The sequence below is a fragment of the Mizuhopecten yessoensis genome, unplaced genomic scaffold, assembly GCF_002113885.1.
Source record: "Mizuhopecten yessoensis strain PY_sf001 unplaced genomic scaffold, ASM211388v2 scaffold9399, whole genome shotgun sequence".
NCBI classification, from domain to species: Eukaryota; Metazoa; Mollusca; class Bivalvia; order Pectinida; family Pectinidae; genus Mizuhopecten; species Mizuhopecten yessoensis.
In genome coordinates, this window is record NW_018408028.1 from 1,170,487 (window position 1) to 1,192,919 (window position 22,433).

Below are 22,433 nucleotides of genomic sequence, written 5' to 3' on the forward strand. Positions count from 1 at the left end.
TGACAGAGAAATCATACCGTATGGATGACAGAGAAATCATACCGTAGGGATGACAGAGAAATCGTACCGTAGGGATGACAGAGAGATCATACCGTAAGGTTGTCAGATAAATCATACCGTAGGGATGACAGAGAAATCATACGGTAGGGATGACAGAGAAATCATACCGTATGGATGACAGAGAAATCATACCGTATGGATGACAGAGAAATCATACCGTAGGGATGACAGAGAAATCATACCGGAGGAGTGACAGCAACGGGTGTCCTTGGGGGAATCATTGAGAAACACAAACTTTGTGTCGTGTTGCGCCTCGTGGCACTTGACGCCATGTTTGATTTATACGTCACAGTTTTCTAAGACGTTATTCATGTCATGTGACCTTGTCGGGGTGTTTTAATCAATTATTATTTATTCATTTTAATTACATCGATATACCATGTATATCCGGTATGGCTCGGCATTTTCATTATCCCAAATACAATTATGGTTATCGTATTATCTGCTTCGCCTGGTATTTCCGGGAATGCCACTAGGTGGGGTGAACAATCGCATAAAATACCAAAAGACAGATAATATATTCAAAAAATATAGTATTTGTATACAAAGCAGTATCCTTGTAATTATATCGATATACAGATAACTATTCAACTGTGTTATCAAGGACTGTTAACTTCAATGTAAGTGTTTAAGAATACGTGGAACCGTGTTTAAATGCTGACTGTTGAGGTTATTGACAAGGCAGACAACTCCTGTAGACAAGCATGTTTCATCGTCGTCAATGACAATCAAATAAAATCGACGTCATAATTACGTGTTTGAGCACCATTTTGAATAATGCGCGTGTACTTAGCAGTTCCTTTTGATCTGCTATCGTGAATTACGTTTGAAGTACCAAGGCGGGCCAAACATTACAGTCCAAGTGTTAATAACGAGGATATCAGCAAAGTATTTCTTCTTAAAAAAATAAGTAAATGTTAAAAAAAATCTTACAGGTTACAGAATAAAAAAGGCATTGTTACATAAGACCACCTAACTTTCGAAAAACGTTATGATCTTACTCTTAATTAAGTAAGCGGCCATGTACTCCAAAAGTCAGTAAATGCACAAATATTTGCGCGTGAATTACACGCACGCCCTTTGTACCACTTGGAGATCCTTTTGGCACTTGTATTCTTACTTCTTTCTGGCGTCGTATGAATGTCTGTACTGCCTCCGTGAATTATTTGTCTGTCCTGTATCCGTAACGATGAATGTCTGTCCTACCTTCATGACTGTGTGTCTGTCTCGTCTCTGTAACCCTGAATATCTGTACTGTCCCCATGGCTGTGTGTCTGTCTCGTCTCCGTAGCCCTGTATATCTGTTCTGTCCCAATGACTGTGTGTCTGTCTCGTCTCCGTAACCCTGAATATATGTACTGTCCCCATGGCTGTGTGTCTGTCTCGTCTCCGTAGCCCTGTATATCTGTTCTGTCCCAATGACTGTGTGTCTGTCTCGTCTCCGTAACCCTGAATATATGTACTGTCCCCATGGCTGTGTGTCTGTCTCGTCTCCGTAGCCCTGTATATCTGTTCTGTCCCAATGACTGTGTGTCTGTCTCGTCTCCGTAACCCTGAATATATGTACTGTCCCCATGGCTGTGTGTCTGTCTCGTCTCCGTAACCCTGTATATCTGTTCTGTCCCAATGACTGTGTGTCTGTCTCGTCTCCGTAACCCTGAATATATGTACTGTCCCCATGACTGTGTGTCTGTCTCGTCTCCGTAACCCTGAATATATGTACTGTCCCCATGACTGTGTGTCTGTCTCGTCTCCGTAGCCCTGTATATCTGTTCTGTCCCCATGACTGTGTGTCTGTCTCGACTCCGTAGCCCTGAATATATGTACTGTCCCCATGACTGTGTGTCTGTCTCGTCTCCGTAGCCCTGAATATCTGTACTGTCCCCATGACTGTGTGTCTGTCCCGTCTCCGTAAGCCTGTATATCTGTCCTGTCTCCATGACTGTGTGTCTGTCCAGTCTCCGTATCCCTGAATGTCTATCCTGCCTCCATGACTTTGTGTCTGTCCCGTCTCCGTGACCCTAAGTGTCTGTACTGCCTCTATGACTGTGTCTGTCCCGTTTCCTTAATGTCTGTTGTACCTCATTGCATGTGTATCTGTCCGGTCTCCATGATACTGAATATATGTTCCGTCTCAGTGACTCTGCATGTCTGTCCCGTCTCAGTGACTATGAGTGTCTGTTCCGTCTCAGTGACTCTGCGTGTCTGTTCCATCTCAGTGACTCTGCGTGCCTGTTTCGTCTCAGTGACTTAGTGTTTGTTCCGTCTCAGTGACTATGAGTGTCTGTTCGTTTCAGTGACTCTGAGTGTCTGTTCCATCTCAGTGACTCTGCGTGCCTGTTTCGTCTCAGTGACTTAGTGTCGGTCCCGTCTCAGTGACTATGAGTGTCTGTTCCGTCTCAGTGACTCTGCGTGTCTGTTCCATCTCAGTGACTCTGCGTGCCTGTTTCGTCTCAGTGACTCTGAGTGTCTGTCCCGTCTCAGTGACTCTGAGTGTCTGTTCCGTCTCAGTGACTCTGAGTGTCTGTCCCGTCTCAGTGACTCTGCGTGTCTGTCCTGTCTCAGTGACTCTGAGTGTCTGTTCCGTCTCAGTGACTCTGCGTGTCTGTTCCGTCTCAGTGACTCTGCGTGTCTGTTTCGTCTCAGTGACTTAGTGTTTGTTCCGTCTCGGTGACTCTGAGTGTCTGTTCCGTCTCAGTGACTCTGCGTGTCTGTCCTGTCTCAGTGACTCTTTGTGTCTGTCCCGTCTGAATGACTCTGCGTGTCTGTCCTGTCTGAGTGACTCTGAATGTCTGTTCCGTCTCAGTGACTCTGCGTGTCTGTCCTGTCTCAGTGACTCTTTGTGTCTGTCCCGTCTCAGTGACTCTGAGTGTCTGTTCCGTCTCAGTGACTCTGCGTGTTTGTTTCGTCTTAGTGACCTTGAGTGTCGTTCTCGTTCTGTAATTCCAGGAGCACCACCGTTTGTATAGAAGCAGGAAACACTAGAACATGTCATACGGAAAATCTCTGCAGTAAATCATGACGGATCATCTGATATATTTTTGTATGTTAGTAGGAGACACCTGAAAGGGTGAAAGGTCAAATTTTCCTTTGTTCCTTCCTTGATACACAAGTGTGATAGTGTGGTAATGTTCGTTGTGATAACTTTGGACCACGAACGTAACCTGCTGTTATAAAGTTAACTTTGTCCCAAAAATTAAGCGACCATTGAAGGAAGCTTCATCAAAAAATCCGTTTTTAGGAGAGAAAAAAGGAGAAGAAAGCAACAGCAAAAACATAGCGGTGTGAGCGTTTCTTTCCAATAAAACGTGATTTTTATACACAATTTTTTTTATCATTTTGATCGAAATTGTATAAGTGCAAATGAAAGTGCTTTGCAATTAGACAAAGACAGATTTAGCCAATGTGTTAAGTAGGCAACAATATACGTTTGTTTATATTTCTTACTGAGGGATACAAAACATAAATGTAAAAGTGCACAGACATGTCGACCGAACCTGAATATTATTTAATTGATAGTTTATGTTAAGTGTTTCGGTAAGTGTCGAGGCCAGACAGTGCCAGGTTAACATAGATTTGTAGTGTATAGCGTAAAAAATAAATACATGTTGGCGTGTTCAATCCAGCACAGATACAAAACAGACAAAAATTGAAAAATCTGATTTTAAAAGGTAAGGTTTTATTTTTATTTTTATTTTTCCCCGTGTGTATCTATGACATCAAAATTATAGCGGTCTTACCATTGATGAGACGGAGCCTTCCTGTGTATATACTTCATACCCCAGAGGGCTCATTATTGCGACAAGGGGTTGAGATAACGATAATATGCATATTAAGTTTTGTCGTTTAATTGTCTCGTTATGTCGACATGCTATTTTTCTATTACTAGGGAGACATATCCGGATAGGGAAAGTAGATAAGGGAAAAAACATATGATTTCATTCATTAGATTGTTTTAGTTTTAAAGACAGAATATGAAAACCTGCTGATGTGGTAGTTAATATATTTCCTGCACTCTTACACGTGAGTTTGAGATTTTGTGTGTCGTTTGTGTTTCTCCCTGAAACCTGAATGATGATATTCTTTACCAGTGCGTGATCGGCGTGGTTTCGCGGGTGACATGAGCTACCGTACATGATCAGGCACAAGGCACATATATCCCATTATTAATAACGAGCGATGATAGGGGTGTATTAATGCTATGAAGATAGGTCGTAGCCTGCCCCACACTATGTCACCAAATTCTTTCTTTAATTATCTTGATGAAGTGATATTGTGTATATAATGATGCTAGTGACAGGCCACAGCCTTTTTTCCAAGATGCACGTGTATTTCGTGACGAGTCTGTCGGGTTTAATATAGACAATTATGTGTACTAGTAAGATGATGATGATGACATTTGATAAACTCGAGTAACAATGCACGTACATTGCATGTCGGCGTATTATATGTTAATGTCTTCTTAGTTTACCATGACAACTGGTATTTTATCGTTCTTTCACGCAGCACGCGTACTGCCAGACCGAAAGTGGCACGTGTCACCTTTATGTAAGGAGTCAACACACACTTGCATTCTAAGACACATACAGATGATGTGTTTGACTTAAAAACCAGTAGTGAGAGTCTGTATCCGTCCTATTGTACATCAAACGATACGTATTGTCTTTCTTATTGTGGGCATACAATATAATCCCGCTGTCCTCTGTTCTACGGTCCAGTAGCTATAGGTCAAACGATACGTATTGTCTTTCTTATTGTGGGCATACAATATAATCCCGCTGTCCTCTGTTCTACGGTCCAGTAGCTATAGGTCAAACGATACGTATTGTCTTTCTTATTGTGGGCATACAATATAATCCCGCTGTCCTCTGTTCTACGGTCCAGTAGCTATAGGTCAAACGATACGTATTGTCTTTCTTATTGTGGGCATACAATATAATCCCGCTGTCCTCTGTTCTACGGTCCAGTAGCTATAGGTCAAACGATACGTATTGTCTTTCTTATTGTGGGCATACAATATAATCCCGCTGTCCTCCGTTCTACAGTACAGTAGATCAAACAATACCGATTGTCTTTCTCATTGTGGGCATACAATATATAATCCCGCTGTCCTCCGTTCTACGTACGGTCCATTAGGTCAAACAATACATATGCTTTACAATACTGTACGAGTTAGGTCTAAGGTGTAACCTCTAGTGGTTGGGCGGCGCAATAGAAATCGCATTCGTTTTTCTCCAAAATAGCGGATGTTCGATGCGCCGATTAGACGTGAACAGGTATTAGGTCCACGTGGGTTCCTTAGGGTTCTTTAGTTTCCTTCCACATAACAACCCAATGCGCCCTTCCATCTTGGCAAACAAGCATAATTGAAATAAGCTGATTGTTTTATAATTGTTTAGTAAAATGTAACATTTCAATTTAGCCATTGAATAAGCTCATCATTATTGGGTACTGTCGTCTAATGCCTTCTTATAACAGGCTGACGATTAGTTTATGAGCTTAGCCATAAAACTACAAACAGTTATTACAGTTTAATTTATTTCTAATACAACAAAGTAAAGTGACGATATCTTTATTTGTATTACCCGGTACAACAATAGATGACTAACGATACAAAACAGAGATCACATGACCTATCTCTAATTCACTGGACAGAAAGCGTGAGCGTCGGTACAGTTTTAATGCCTTGTTTTAATATATCTGATGTGATCTTGTCTAAATCTGGACGCAACTCAATTTGAGTAAAATCTTATTTTCCTATCTCCGACGCGTGAGAGTTCCGATGTAAAAATGGCTATCTTTGCGGTGATTGACACAATCTCAATGCATGGCCATGTATTCTGTTTCAATCAGCACTTGTAATCTACGAATGCATCCCATATTTACCGACTTAACTGATATTTGAGTATTCAGGCAAATGTTGTGGGAGTATCGCATTGTACACTCAAAAGTATGGTTAACTTGCTTTCGTGTATGGTTGACATGGTATCGCAGCTATACCTGGATATTTACACAAGCTACAAGAGTTAATAACTCTATTTCAATCTTTGAAATATCGATCATATAAAAACATGCTCCTCCCTTTGAAATAATTCCACATATTAATCCTGTAAAATATCTATACTTTTGATAATTCAAGCTTTGTGGATTTCTTTAAATGACGTCACAAAAAGCACTGATAATACTGTGTACAGTTAAAATATCAATTCTTGAGGGATATAGTTATAGTTACATAGTGATATAGTTATAGTTATAAAGTGATATAGTGTACAGTTAGAGTATGGGGTTGAGGGATATAGCAATTTTCTTGTGTCCCGAGACCAGGTCTATTTCCCGAGGCGAAGCCGAGGGAAATAGGCATGGTCAAGGGACCCCAGAAACTTACTATATATGCCTCAACCCCATACTTTAACCGTTTTATTATACCGATACACACTGGAGAGATAGTTTTAACTAAAAAATGTTTGTAAATCATAAGCGGTATAGCTTCACGTCCCAAATACCCTTTTGATGGCAATGGAGGCGATTGCTTACGAGTTCGGCAGCAAGCTCCGCCCACCTCTCGCCTGATTCGCTCGGCGGAAACACCCGAGTGTAGGTGTGTTTTAGTTCACAGACTAACACACCGGACTAAAACACACTCAAGCAAAAGTGGGGATATATTCGATTTAACCAATTACTTTTATATAGAGTAAATAAAGTAGAGGTGTAATAATTAAAGTTATATAGTGATATAGTTATAGTTTTATAGTGATATAGTGATAGTTATATAGTGATATAGTTATAGTTATATAGTGATATAGTTATATTTATATAGTGATATAGTTATAGTTATATAGTGATATAGTAATATAGTTATATAGTGATATAGTTATAGTTATAAAGTGATATAATTATAGTTATATAGTGATATAGTTATAGTTATATAGTGATATAGTAATAGTTATATAGTGATAGTTATATAGTGATATACACTGTAGTTATAGTTATATAATGATAGTTATATAGTGATATACACTGTAGTTATAGTTATATAGTGATATAGTTATATAGTTATAGAATTATAGTTGTATAGTGATATAGTTATAATTATATAGTGATATAGTTATAGTTATATATAGTGATATAGTTATAGTTATATAGTTATATAGTTATAGTTATATAGTGATATAGTTATATAGTTATAGAATTATAGTTGTATAGTGATATAGTTATAATTATATAGTGATATAGTTATAGTTATATATAGTGATATAGTTATAGTTATATAGTTATATAGTTATAGTTATATAGTGATATAGTTATATAGTTATAGAATTATAGTTATATAGTGATATAGTTATAATTATATAGTGATATAGCTATAGTTATAGTTATATAGTGATATAGTTAAAGTTATATAGTGATATAGTTATAGTTATATAGTTGTATAGTGATATATTTATAGTTATATAGTGATATAGTTATAGTTATATAAAGTGATATAGTTATAATTATATATAGTGATATAGTTTTAGTTATATAGTTATATAGTTATAGTTATATAGTGATATAGTTATAGTTATATAGTGATATAGTTATAGTTATATAGTGATATAGTTATAGTGATATAGTTATAGCTATATAGTGATATAGGTATAGCTATATAGTGATATAATTATATTTATATGGTGCTATAGTTATAGTTATATAGTGATATAGTTATAGTTATATAGTGATATAGTTATAGTTAGATAGTGATATAGTTATAGTTATATAGTTATATAGTGATAGTTATATAGTGATATAGTTATAGTTATATAGTGGTATAGTTATAGTCATATAGTAATATAGTTATAGTTATATAGTGATATAGTTATAGTTATATAGTGATATAGTTATAGTTATATAGTGATAGTTATATAGTGATATAGTTATAGTTAGATAGTGATATAGTTATAGTTATATAGTGATATAAGTTTCTGTTTCCTCGACACCAGTCTTTTCCCCTAGGTGAAGCCAGGAGAAATAGGCTCGGTCGAGGAGAACCAGAGACTTGCCTCTTTTATGATAAACACGATATGACTATGTAAAAAGGCGATATTTCCACTGCAATTTCTGAAAGCCCATATTTACTCGTATGCAATGTCACCTGAGCTGCTGCCTCACGATGAATATCAACTACATGCAGATGGATTCAAGTCATTACAAGCTCCTCTTACATGTCACCTGATTCGCTCGGTCATTTCCGTGGGGGAGTTTCGGAAGTTGCCGAGAAAGTTAGTCGGCACCCCTGAAAACTGTACAGGGCTAAATATACAGGGGTGATTTAGAAATCGAACTAGTCAGTACAAATGCGGGGGAAGAGTCATTTTAACGAATTCTGTTGTATTGATTGGTTAATGAAGAGATATATCATAACATTAAGGTTCATGATATAACGCATTCTGAATAATAACTTAAACAAAATATTAAGCTTGCACTGCAAATAACTATAAAACCACAAATCACAGTCGTAATGTGTTAGGTACATGTAGCATATAACCTTAACTCTAACACAAATCACAGATATGGTGTGGAAATTTGAATTTGAACTGTAGCACAAATCATAAGTATTACTTAATACACTGTGAATATATGATGCTGTCCTTATATGATTAAAATATGTATACATAGTATTATCGATATGGTCATAGTGACAAATCGTCTATTGATGATATAAGTACCCGGATTTTAAGGCAGGCGCGTAGCCTATACGCTGGCATGCAGATACATCCAATACATTTTCAAACAGAGAAACAAAACAAAATGTTTGCTTGTTGCAACTCGAATCCTTGTCCCCTTTACAAAGGCGCTGCCTTGGTCCCGCTCGTAAATGAATCCACTCCGAACAAGTACACATACATTGGGTACGAATCACGTGGAGGTCGGTATTTTGTGATAATGACTCGCGATCGGTATTACTATTTTTAGAAACATCAAGTTAATATTGTCTTTATAACGTCACTTCAATTATAACGTCACAATACTCTGTGCCAATTACAAAGCAGTACTTTCATCTGGACACTTACTAACACTCAGTCTTATTTAATGATAAAGACATAATGATTGCATATCTAATATAACAATTAAGGATTGTTATTTCGGTGAATATTTGTTGTATGAGTCTGAAGAGTGATATTAGCCTCGGATTGGTATCGGTCATTGGCGCTTTCTCAGGTTCGTATAACCATATATTCAGCTCCGAACAAAGTCAATCATTGATAAATATTATATGTGTTTAAATATCTGGGGATTACATAGATGTACTTACCTTAACAATCACCGATATCCTGTTCAAACAGAGCGACGTTCATATACAATCAAGGCTAACAGTTACATAAAAGTGGCAACATTTCAAAGAAAAGAAAGTAAATCATACCTGTTCGTCGACAACATAGAGTCAGTAAAACGAAATACAAATCTACTTAAGCCGACGGTTCACATAGAGTGACAGTATCATTTGTCGATCCGGGTATAAGAAAAAGCTAAGAAAACAGTAGTGTACCTGTATTTTAAAAGATATTTTGTCTTATCTACATGTATTACACTATCCGCATAACACGAAATTACAATTTACTGAAAATCAGATCGGGCGTTTTCTCAGTTTGAATTTAAAACGACTTTTTGAAAATCCTACTAGAAAACTAACCAGCATCAGCAGACCCACCATTTGATGTTCATATCAAATTAATCACATTTGAAGAGCCAGGTTTATATTGGCCATTGGCGATGAGAGACTGGCCTGTTCCAAGTGTTCCTAAAGCGCGAGAGATATACACGCGAAGCTTCTAGATAAAGAGCCTTAGATATGACAAGGAGGCAGGGGTAAATGGAAGTGGGGAAAGTCATTCTTATCTCCCCTTGTTTTCATCCCTCCAGGGCAAAAACGGAGAAAATTAACGCCTTTCAGTTTTCGGTTTAGATAAACAATTCCCTCGGCTGTTGCTTTCATTGTGTCCGTCATCGATGGCGGTCTCCTCCGGGTTTTACACCTATGCATAGCCCTAACCCTCAGGATATAACAAAAACTCTGAACCGTTAATGTATAAGTCACTTCTACCGCCCTGGTGACTCAACCGTCACGGCGTCGGGTGTGTATGGGGAGGTCGCAGTTTTAGATCAATGTATTTTAATACATCAGCGTTGTTTCTGTCTCGTGTTAGAAAAGCAATCAACCTCGAATATACTGCTAATAATTCGGTCACTATGTCTCAGGAATATAAATCTTATATAAAACTTTTGAGTTTACACCGACCGTAAGTGGTTAACCCATTAGCAGGAACACGGACTTGCCTTTACATCCTCTACAAAGCTGTTGGTCACAACAAGCCATGGTGTCCGGGAGCTTTGAAATCAGAACTCTTTCATGTTATTTCTATAAAGCAATTCCTAATTTAGAATTCCCCGGACACATTTGAATCCCCACCCTGGAAATCTCTTCACGCGTTAGTTCCTTTTTGAAGTCCTTTACACTGTTTCTTTTTATTGGAATGCGATCCGAATGGTGTTCCTGGGGCAATCCGTTTATAATGTAACAACATTCAAATAAATTGCAATTTAGACGTTTTACGATTCAACTTTGTTTAGATAGGTCTGCTTTTCTAATGGAAATCAACAGCGAATGACGTCACCAATATATTGAAAATGACGGACTGAGGTCTTTCTGTCACATCATGATGTGAAGTGTCCGGATGTAGCCTAATAATCTGTTGATTACGTAATCATTTCCAAATAGAATCAATACGACTTAGGACGGGTTCTACATTCCGTAGGACATAAGACTTTTGATTGGCTATCGAAATCGGACGTTTGGCAGGTAAAATTAAGGTGATTAAAATCTTAATCATTGTTGGAATGTTACAAGGACATCTTGTTAAACGCCTACGTTTATAACGTAAAGCATTATTTTTATTCATATCAGCTAAGACGGGGGCATATCCTTGGAAATCAAAAGGGACGCAGTGATTATTTTGAAGTCAAAAGAGCTTAAGCTTAAGCGTGTAGATAAATGCTAGACACTGCATCAAAGATGTCGATAGTAAGTGCCTTCCGAGGCCACAAACTGATTGCTGAAGGTCATTTTCATTTAAAACTTTAAAAAAAGCTTGCCATATATCCATGGGTGTGATAAATTCCCTGATTTCAAGTTGGAACTGTTCAGAAACTGTTTAGCTTTACAATCTCGTAAACATATCTGATATATTTATTACAACGTTTCAATGAAATGCTTTTTTTAACCAACATCTCCATATCCATTCAGGATTTAAAGAAAAGCGGTTATCTACATTTAGGCATTTTTTAAATTCAATATCAATTATAACAGCGTTAGTTAGATCAATTATCACACAGTAATATATACATGTATGTGTGTATGGTACTTTAAAAAAAAAAAGTTCCATTTCAGAAGTGACATAGGAATTTCGATATAGACTTAAAACGTCAAAGTGATAAAGTCAATCATGGGACAGGGTATGACCCGGACCACTGTCGGTATGACACAACATTAGTATCCGTACAGATTCTCTGGGTTTTACCCCTGACCGTTACAGAGATTACCGAAGATTACCGGAGATTACCGGGGATATTTAAAGAATAAAACTTGTCATAATTGTTGCGTAAAATCAATATCTTGACATTTAGGATCATCTAATAACTCAGATGGCGCTGGGGTCACGATAATCACGGTCATTTATCTAAATGATTCTTTAAGTTGCAAACAACACATGATCCCGTAAATCGTCACTTGTGTTTTTATTTTAGAAACGTGACTTCTCAGCTTTCTTTCACAGGTGAACTATTTTAAGCTCTTTGTCAGTTATAGCCTATTGGCTTAGAGTGGTTGGGTGACGCAATGGTAAATACACTCGTCTTTCACCAAGACAGCCGGGGTTCGATTCACCGATAGAACGTGAAAGGTTTCGGGTCACCTGCCCGACCACCTGTGTTTCTGCTGGGTACTCCGATTTCCTCCCATATTGAGACCCTCCGTGGACGTACATCCGGGATAACAAGAGTGATAAATATAAGTTGAAATAGCTAGTTGTAAAAGAAAAAATATATATTTAAAGTTTATATTATAATTTAATATCTATTTCAGGAACACTGTATTAGCTTTTCAAGATACACATTGATGTGTCGATTGTTACATTTAAAATGGATACAATTTTATCCGGATTTTTAAATCGATTTCATTTATTTTATGGATAAAAGAACTTTACAAACTTGCCACGTCAGAAGAAGATTGATTGTAACTTGTATTTTTCTTATTGAATTTTACTTAAATATGCGTTGTGGAAAAACAATGTGTCTTCTCAGACTTTCTCTGAATCAATAATCTATGTATTCGTTATCAAAACCTTTTTTACAATATATTTTAAAATGACACTTGACATTACTATAAATGGAAACCCTGGTCATCATCGACCTTAAAATGTCATTTATTTTTTGACATACATTATAAACAAACAAACCACTTAAGGATAAGTCATGCTTAGGTCTTTTGTGAAGGTGTAACGCTACTAGCTTTGTTTAGGATGGGCGCTAAAACGACCCAGAAACAAATCGATGTATATGTTTTAAAATGGCGGTCAGAAAAATAAGATAAAGTGCGTTTGATGGACGAGTTTAATAAACACGTTAGCCGGGGACATCAGATTACATAGAGACGGGTCACAACCCCCACGTCACCGACACGTTAACCGGGGCTATCCGATTACATAGAGACGTGTCACAGCCCCACGTCACCGACACGTTAACCGGGGCTATCAGATTACATAGAGACGTGGCACAAACCCCACGTCACCGACACGTTAACCGGGGCTATCAGATTTCATAGAGACGTGTCACAAACCCCACGTCACCGATATTAATAACCACTTTAACCGGGGTTATCACATTACATAGAGACGTGTCATAACCCCCACGTCACCGCTATTAATAAACACTTTAACCGGGGTTATCACATTACATAGAGACGTGTCATAACCCCCACGGCACCGATATTAATAAACACTTTAACCGGTGTTATCACATTACATAGAGACGTGTCACAACCCCCACGTCAACGGTATTAATAAACACGTTAACCGGGGCTATAAGATTACATAGAGACGTGGCACAACCCCAACGGGCTATCAGATTACATAGAGACGTGTCATAACCCCCACGTCACCGATATTAATAAACACTTTAACCGGGGTTATCACATTACATAGAGACGTGTCACAACCCCCACGTCATCGATATTAATAAACACGTTCATCGGGGCTATCAGATTACTTAGAGACGGGTCACATCCCCCACGTCACCGATAATAAAAAACACGATAACCGGGGCTATTAGATTACATAGAGCCGGGTCACAACCCCCACGTCACTGATATTAATAAAAACATTAACCGGGGCTATCAGATTAAATAGAGACGGGTCACAACCCCGACGTCACTGACATGTTAACCGGGCTATCAGATTACTTACATAGAGACGGGTCACAACCCCGACGTCACTGACATGTTAACCGGGCTATCAGATTACTTAGAGACGGGTCACAACCCCGACGTCACTGACATGTTAACCGGGCTATCAGATTACATAGACACGTGTCATAACCCCCACGGCACCGATATTAATAAACCCGTTAACCGGGGCTATCAGATTACATAGAGAAGTGGCACAAACCCCACGTCACCTATATTAATAAACACGTTAAAAGGGGTTATCAGATTACATAGAGCCGTGTCACAACCGCCACGTCATCGATATTAATAGACACGTTTACCGGGGCTATCAGATTAAATAGAGACGTGTCACAACCCCCACGAACCCCCACGTCACCGATATTAATAAACACGTTAATCGGGGCTATCAGGTTACATAGAGACGTGTCACAACCTCCACGTCACCGATAATAATAAACACGTTAACCGGGGCTATTAGATTACATAGAGACGGGTCACAACCCCCACGTCACCGATAACAATAAACACGTTAACCGGGGCTATCAGATTACATAGAGACGTATCACAACCCTCACGTCACCGATATTAATAAACACGTTAACCGGGGTTATCACATTACATAGAGACGTGGCACAAACCCCACGTCACCGATATTAATTAACACGTTCACCGGGGCTATCAGATTACATAGAGACGTGTCACAAACCCCACGTCACCGATATTAATTAACACGTTCACCGGGGCTATCAGATTACATAGAGACGTGGCACAACCCCCACGTCCCCGATATTAATAAACACGTTAACATGGGCTATCAGATTACATAGAGACGTATCACAACCCTCACGTCACCTATATTAATAAACACGTTCCCCGGGGCTATAAGATTACATAGAGACGTGTCACAACCCCAACGTAACCGATATCAATAAACACGTTAACCGGGGCTATCACATTACATAGAGACGTGTCACAACCCCAACGTAACCGATATCAATAAACACGTTAACCGGGGCTATCAGGTTACATAGAGACGTGTCACAACCCCAACGTAACCGATATCAATAAACACGTTAACCGGGGCTATCACATTACATAGAGACGTGTCACAACCCCAACGTAACCGATATCAATAAACACGTTAACCGGGGCTATCACATTACATAGAGACGTGTCACAACCCCAACGTAACCGATATCAATAAACACGTTAACCGGGGCTATCACATTACATAGAGACGTGTCACAAACCCCACGTCACCGATATTAATTAACACGTTCCCCGGGGCTATCAGATTACATAGAGACGTGGCACAACCCCCACGTCCCCGATATTAATAAACACGTTAACATGGGCTATCAGATTACATAGAGACGTATCACAAACCCCACGTCACCGATATTAATTAACACGTTCCCCGGGGCTATCAGATTACATAGAGACGTATCACAAACCCCACGTCACCGATATTAATAAACACGTTAACCGGGGTTATCAGATTACATAGAGACGTGTCATAACCCCCGCGTCACCGATATTAATAAACACTTTAACCGGGGTTATCACATTACATAGATCGTGTCACAACCCCCACGTCACCGATATTAATAAACACGTTAACCGGGGCTATCAGATTACATAGAGACGTGTCACAACCCCCACGTCACCGATATTAATAAACACGTTAACCGGGGCTATCAGATTACATAGAGACGTGTCACAACCCCCACGTCACCGATATTAATAAACACGTTAACCGGGGCTATCAGATTACATAGAGACGTGTCACAACCCCCACGTCACCGATATTAATAAACACGTTAACCGGGGCTATCAGATTACATAGAGACGTGTCACAACCCCCACGTCACCGATATTAATAAACACGTTAACCGGGGCTATCAGATTACATAGAGACGTGTCACAACCCCCACGTCACCGATATTAATAAACACGTTAACCGGGGCTATCAGATTACATAGAGACGTGTCACAACCCCCACGTCACCGATATTAATAAACACGTTAACCGGGGCTATCAGATTACATAGAGACGTGTCACAACCCCCACGTCACCGATATTAATAAACACGTTAACCGGGGCTATCAGATTACATAGAGACGTGTCACAACCCCCACGTCACCGATATTAATAAACACGTTAACCGGGGCTATCAGATTACATAGAGACGTGTCACAACCCCCACGTCACCGATATTAATAAACACGTTAACCGGGGCTATCAGATTACATAGAGACGTGTCACAACCCCCACGTCACCGATATTAATAAACACGTTAACCGGGGCTATCAGATTACATAGAGACGTGTCACAACCCCCACGTCACCGATATTAATAAACACGTTAACCGGGGCTATCAGATTACATAGAGACGTGTCACAACCCCCACGTCACCGATATTAATAAACACGTTAACCGGGGCTATCAGATTACATAGAGACGTGTCACAACCCCCACGTCACCGATATTAATAAACACGTTAACCGGGGCTATCAGATTACATAGAGACGTGTCACAACCCCCACGTCACCGATATTAATAAACACGTTAACCGGGGCTATCAGATTACATAGAGACGTGTCACAACCCCCACGTCACCGATATTAATAAACACGTTAACCGGGGCTATCAGATTACATAGAGACGTGTCACAACCCCCACGTCACCGATATTAATAAACACGTTCACCGGGGCTATCAGATTACATAGAGACGTGGCACAACCCCCACGTCACCGATATTAATAAACACGTTAACCGGGGCTATCAGATTACATAGAGACGTGTCACAGACCCCACGTCACCGATATTAATAAACACGTTTACCGGGGCTATAAGATTACATAGAGACGTGGCACAACCCCCACGTCACCGATATTAATAAACACGTTAACATGGGCTATCAGATTACATAGAGACGTATCACAACCTCCACGTCACCGATATCAATAAACACGTTAACATGGGCTATCTGATTACATAGAGACGTATCACAACCTCCACGTCACCGATATTAATAAACACGTTAACATGGGCTATCAGATTACATAGAGACGTGTCACAACCCCCACGTCACCGATATCAATAAACACGTTAACATGGGCTATCTGATTACATAGAGACGTGTCACAACCTCCACGTCACCGATATTAATAAACACGTTAACCGGGGCTATAAGATTACATAGAGACGTGTCACAACCCCCTGGTCACCGATATTTATTCTGTGAAGGTGGTTCAACAGGAGTGAGCTATGTCTCCGTATAACGTTGTTACTGATTTGTCCTGTTTGTAAAGACAGACTACAAGGTTTGTCAGGAATTATATTAATGCTATTGAGCAGCCTTATTTGTATATTTTGATATGGCAATAAATGCTGAAGATATTTATTTAGTTTGATGTCATTGCCTTTACCATGTTTTAATCACCTTTTATTGGTCCTGAATACCTCTTCTTTGATGGGCTGTTCATAACTCAGTAAATAAATAAATAAATGAATAAATAAAAAATAAAAAAAAAAATAAAAAAAAATACATAAATATTTGTTGTGCCATAACATACAAGCTGTAATGTTCGATGACCAACACGATCCGATTAGTTTGTTAACGTAGACCAGTAGGAGTTTCCGTATATTTACGTTTAAAACGTCAAACAAATATTTTTTCATATTTCTGTGTGGTTTCTACGGAAGAGCATTAGGGCTATGTAGCAACAGTTTTTTTCCCGTTTAATCGTGTTAATAACTCGAAATTTATCTTGAAATTTCGAGTTAGTAAGTCGAAATTTCGAGTTATAAACATTAACCATTAAAAAGCGGTTTTTTTCCCTAATGCTCTGCAGTAGGTTTATTTTAGTTCATTCAATAAAAGGTGATTAAAACATGGTAAAGGCAATGACATCAAACTANATTGATGTATTCTAGCTGTGGACATGTTGACATGTTGACATGTTGACATATTGACGTATCCTAGCTGTGGACATGTTGATGTATCTTGGCTCTTGACATGTTGATGTATCCTTGCTGTGGACATGTTGATGTATCCTAGCTGTGGACATGTTGACATGTTGACGTATCCTAGCTGTGGACATGTTGACATGTTGATGTATCCTAGCTGTGGACATGTTGACATGTTGATGTATTCTAGCTGTGGACATGTTGACATGTTGACATGTTGACATGTTGACGTATCCTAGCTGTGGATATGTTGACATGTTGAGCTGTGGACATGTTTATGTATCCTAGTTGTTGACATGTTGACCTGTTGATGTATCCTAGCTTTGGACATGTTGACATATTGACGTATCCTAGCTGTTGCCAGGTTGAATTGTTGACGGATCCTACCTGTGGACATGTTGAAATGTTAATGTATCCTAGCTGTTAACATGTTGACATGTTAATGTATCCTAGCTGTGTACATGTTGATGTATCCTTGCTGTGGACATGTTGACATGTTGATGTATCCTAGCTGTGGACATGTTGAATTGTTGACGTATCCTACCTGTGGACATGTTGATGTATCCTAGCTGTGGACATGTTGACATGTTGACGTATCCAGCTGTGGACATGTTGAAATGCTGACGTATCCTAGCCGTGGACATGTTGAAATGTTGACGTATCCTAGCCGTGGACATGTTGATGTATCCTAGCTTTGGACATGTTGACATGTTGATATGTTGATGTATCCTAGCTGTCGACATGTTGAATTGTTGACGGATCCTACCTGTGGACATGTTGATGTATCTTAGCTGTTGACATGTTGATGTATTCTAGCTGTGGACATGTTGAAATCTTGATGTATCCTAGCTGTGGACATGTTGAAATGTTGACGTATCCTAGCCGTGGACATGTTGAAATGTTGACGAATCCTAGCTGCGGACATGTTGACATGTTGACGTATCCTAGCTGTGGACATGTTGACGTATCCTAGCTGTTGACATGTTGACATGTTGACATGTTGATGTATCCTAGCTTTGGACATGTTGACATGTTGACGTATCCTAGCTGTGGACATGTTGTCGTATCCTAGCTGTTGACATGTTGATGTAATATATCTGTTGACATGTTGACATGTTGACGTATACAAGCTGTGGACATGTTGAAATGTTGACGTATCTTAGCTGTGGAAATGTTGATGTATCCTAGCTGTTGACATGTTGACATATCCTAGCTGTTGACATGTTGACATGTTGACGTATTCTAGCTGTGGACATGTTGAAATGTTGATGTATACTAGCTGTGGACATGTTGATGTATCCTAGCTGTGGACTTGTTTATGTATCCTAGCTGTTGACATGTTGACATGTTAACATGTTGATGTATCCTAGCTGTGGACATGTTGATGTATCCTAGCTGTGGACATGTTGACATGTTGACGTATCCTAGCTGTGGACATGTTGAAATGTTGACGTATCCTAGCCGTGGACATGTTGAAACGTTGACGTAGCCTAGACGTGGACATGTTGAAATGTTGACGTATCCTAGCCGTGGACATGATGAAATGTTGACGGATCCTAGCTGTGGACATGTTGACGTATCCTAGCTGTTGACATGTTGATGTATCATAGCTGTTGACATGCTGACATGTTGACGTATACTAGCTGTGGACATGTTTAAATGTTGATGTATCTTAGCTGTGGAAATGTTGATGTATCCTAGCTGTTGACATGTTGACATATCCTAGCTCTTGACATGTTGACATGTTGACGTATTCTAGCTGTTGACATGTTGAAATGTTGATGTTTCCTAGCTGTGGACATGTTGATGTATCCTAGCTGTTGACATGTTGAAATGTTGATGTGTCCTAGCTGTTGACATGTTGAAATGTTGATGTTTCCTAGCTGTGGAAATGTTGATTTATCCTAGCTGTTGACATGTAGACGTATTCTAGCTGTGGACATGTTGCCTATCCTAGCTGTTGACATGTTGGTGTATCTTAGCTCTTGACATGTTGAAATGTTGATGTATCTTAGCTGTGTAAATGTTGATGTATCCTAGCTGTGGACATGTTGACATGTTGACGTATCCTAGCTGTTGTCATGTTGACATGTTGATTTATCCTAACTGTGGACATGTTGACATGTTGACGTATCCTAGCTGTTGACATGTTGATGTAACCTAGCTGTGGACATGTTGAAATGTTGATGTATCCTAGCTGTTGACATGACTTTTTTGACACTGCTGTTGAAAATAATGAAAAACACTAGGACTACTGAATATCTTCAATATGTCGATATGTGAGTAGACAAGATTGGATACCAGCATCAATAAGTTGATACACAGTATTAAAAAATCGAGACTAGCATCAATAAATCGATATGTGATATTACGGGACGGACAAACCAGGAAACCCCGCTCAGTGTTGTAGAGAACAACGCTATTTAAATTATATGTACATGTATGATGCATATATTTTGTTGATAAGCCTTCAAAGACTGTTTCATGGTGTTTATGTAATTACGGGAATGTTTTTTTTATAAGTTTGGTGGACCTTACGTTTAATCTTGCTTGGCAATAAACTAGATTTAAAACTAAAAAGGTTATCTTTCCCTTAGCATACCAAAATGTGATAGCTGTTATGCACTAAAGCAAAATGGAAGTTTACAATTCACATCAAACAGAACAATACAACATTCGTTTTCGATATTAGTTTCTCCTTAAGAAAAAAACCCAGGCAAAAATATTAAACAATAACATAGAAGTTAAGTTTTATTAACTAGTTCTATTTATAATTAAACTGAATTCAATGACGTACATTACCGATAGCACCCCCTGTTATATTCTTTAAAAGATATAATAAACACAAACATTCGTTAAATCTGTGACCGGAAATGACATTGATGGCCTCTTAAGAATCAAAATTCTATTTGATTTGTTCAGTGTAGAGGGTGTCTGTCGATTGATTCATGATCCTAAGTATTAAAACTCTTTTGATAGTTTTGTTATACGAGAATTAACATCTGCAACGTCTTAAGCCTTTTACTGAAGAAATAAAGCGTTTATGAGACCATGCTTGCATTTGTGACGTCAGAGTGATCTGTATCAAATTACGACTTGTACAGATGGTCGACTAGCCATTAAACGCCAAGTCTTTGATATATCGTGTATCCTTAAAAAAGATTATTGTTGATATCTACTTTGTTTGAGAAACAAGTTGATCAGAAAGACACAAAACTATCAGAAACATAAAAAAATGAATAGCGAAATTATTAAAATAAAACGATATACTTCCGGTTTCAAAGAAATGTTTTACAGAATATAAGTATCAACAGAGGGTAAACCATTTAATGGTCCACGGTATCCAATGAAGCAAGAAAACAAAATCCAAAACCAGTTGGAGTTGTATTCTTTAGAATGCACTGCATTAACACTGACTGAGTGTGTGGCCACTAACAGCCCTATACACTGTGTATGTGGGATCATGGTATTTAAGCTTCATAAATCTTAATTATACTGATTATATTATATTGATACATAGCATAATGGCCACTACAAAATGTAATTCAAATTCTGGTTCTTCGTTTATTGGAAGTGGAACAATGTTTACAATATAATAGAGACGCTCAAATTGGCCGCCATATTGTCAGCTAATCGATGTTTAAAGTACACCTCTCCATTTATTTTAACAAAAGTATGACGGGTCCTGTGATAGAAAATAATATGAAATGTTTTGTGAATGTCATTGAAACCATGTTGTTCTTATAGATAGACCATATCATTACAAGTATACAATTAGTTCTCATATCACTTTGAGCAATATGGTGAATTTGATATCTCGGTTCGGAACAATTTAAGCATGTATTTTTCTACGAGATCAACAAATCCAAAAAATGGTATATATCAGTACTGAACTGATTTTAGTTGGCCGTCAAAGGCAATATGAATGCCATCTTACTAGCGCGCTTTAATATTTGCCTTTGTCCGGTTGGCATTCAAATTGCCTGGTAATGCCAACTGAATGCAGTCAATGCTTAACTGATTCACTGTGAATGTCATCTGAATGTGGCTGGGTTATATATAGAGACAATGCCATATTATGGGAGATATTAACTCATCCCTCGACAGTTCATTAGTCTATATTTCCATAAACAGAATTCTTGTACATTTTCTATGTCGATACGCGTACGTTTCTGACATTTTTCTCGCTCTTCTCGTTCAATGCATGTGCTTTTTCATCTAGGTGCAAATGCACTAAAATGCCATTGAGGTAATAGTGATGCAGTTATATGTGTAATAGGTAATTGATTTTAAAACAGTCAAAGACGGATTCCACATTATCTGTGTGTATCTCGGGGTTTTCTGAATGTATTGTAATCCGAGGGGGTAGTATATACTGGGGTGTGTTGACATGAGTGACCCCCTTTAGTGTCGTCATGTACGTCCGGTATATAGACGTCCCCAGTACTGACATGTACGAACATCCCTACCGTTGTCGTGTAGAAACGGTATGTAGACTACCCCACAGGCGTGACGACCCAGACGGTCAGAGGTCACGTTGGAGGTCACACTCGGGGATTGATGAGGTCATAATAAGCAAACGCACGGGCCGTTTGTACTGTTCGGTATATCCTAGTCCATGTACAACTACTGAAAGGCTTTCATACTGTATAGGCGTTCTAAAATTTAGATTTCTTTACAAAATGAACAAAAGTATAATCTTACTTAACAGTTCCAAATATTCCGTTTTCTTTAAAAAGAATGTACACATATATAAAGAGATACAACCTGAGTACAGTTCACTGTGACGCGCGAGCCGCGACACTCGAACCAATGACTTTAAACGTAGGGAGCAAGGACAACCGTAGTAATTCCGATCCACATCTTTAAAGGACTTTTCTGACCTGTTTTGTCTGGTTTATAGGGTTAAACGTCCCATCAACA

At 38.7% G+C, this 22,433-nt stretch overlaps 1 protein-coding gene across 1 annotated transcript; it reads left to right on the forward strand.

The window, feature by feature from the left end:
- The first annotated feature begins 2,184 nt into the window (after positions 1 to 2,184).
- On the forward strand, positions 2,185 to 2,734 carry LOC110457998. Its single transcript, XM_021509518.1, has 2 exons — positions 2,185 to 2,315; positions 2,437 to 2,734. The coding sequence occupies exons 1-2, from the start codon at positions 2,185 to 2,187 to the stop codon at positions 2,732 to 2,734; spliced, it is 429 nt and encodes a 142-aa protein (XP_021365193.1).
- The last annotated feature ends 19,699 nt before the right edge of the window (positions 2,735 to 22,433 follow it).

Coding starts and splice junctions, on each gene's coding strand:
- LOC110457998 (XM_021509518.1), top strand. CDS start 2,185: ATGTTCCGTCTCAGTGACTCTGCATGTCTGTCCCGTCTCAGTGACTAT. Junction 2,316..2,436: donor TTTCGTCTCAGTGACTTAGT/GTTTGTTCCGTC, acceptor GTCCCGTCTCAG/TGACTATGAGTGTCTGTTCC.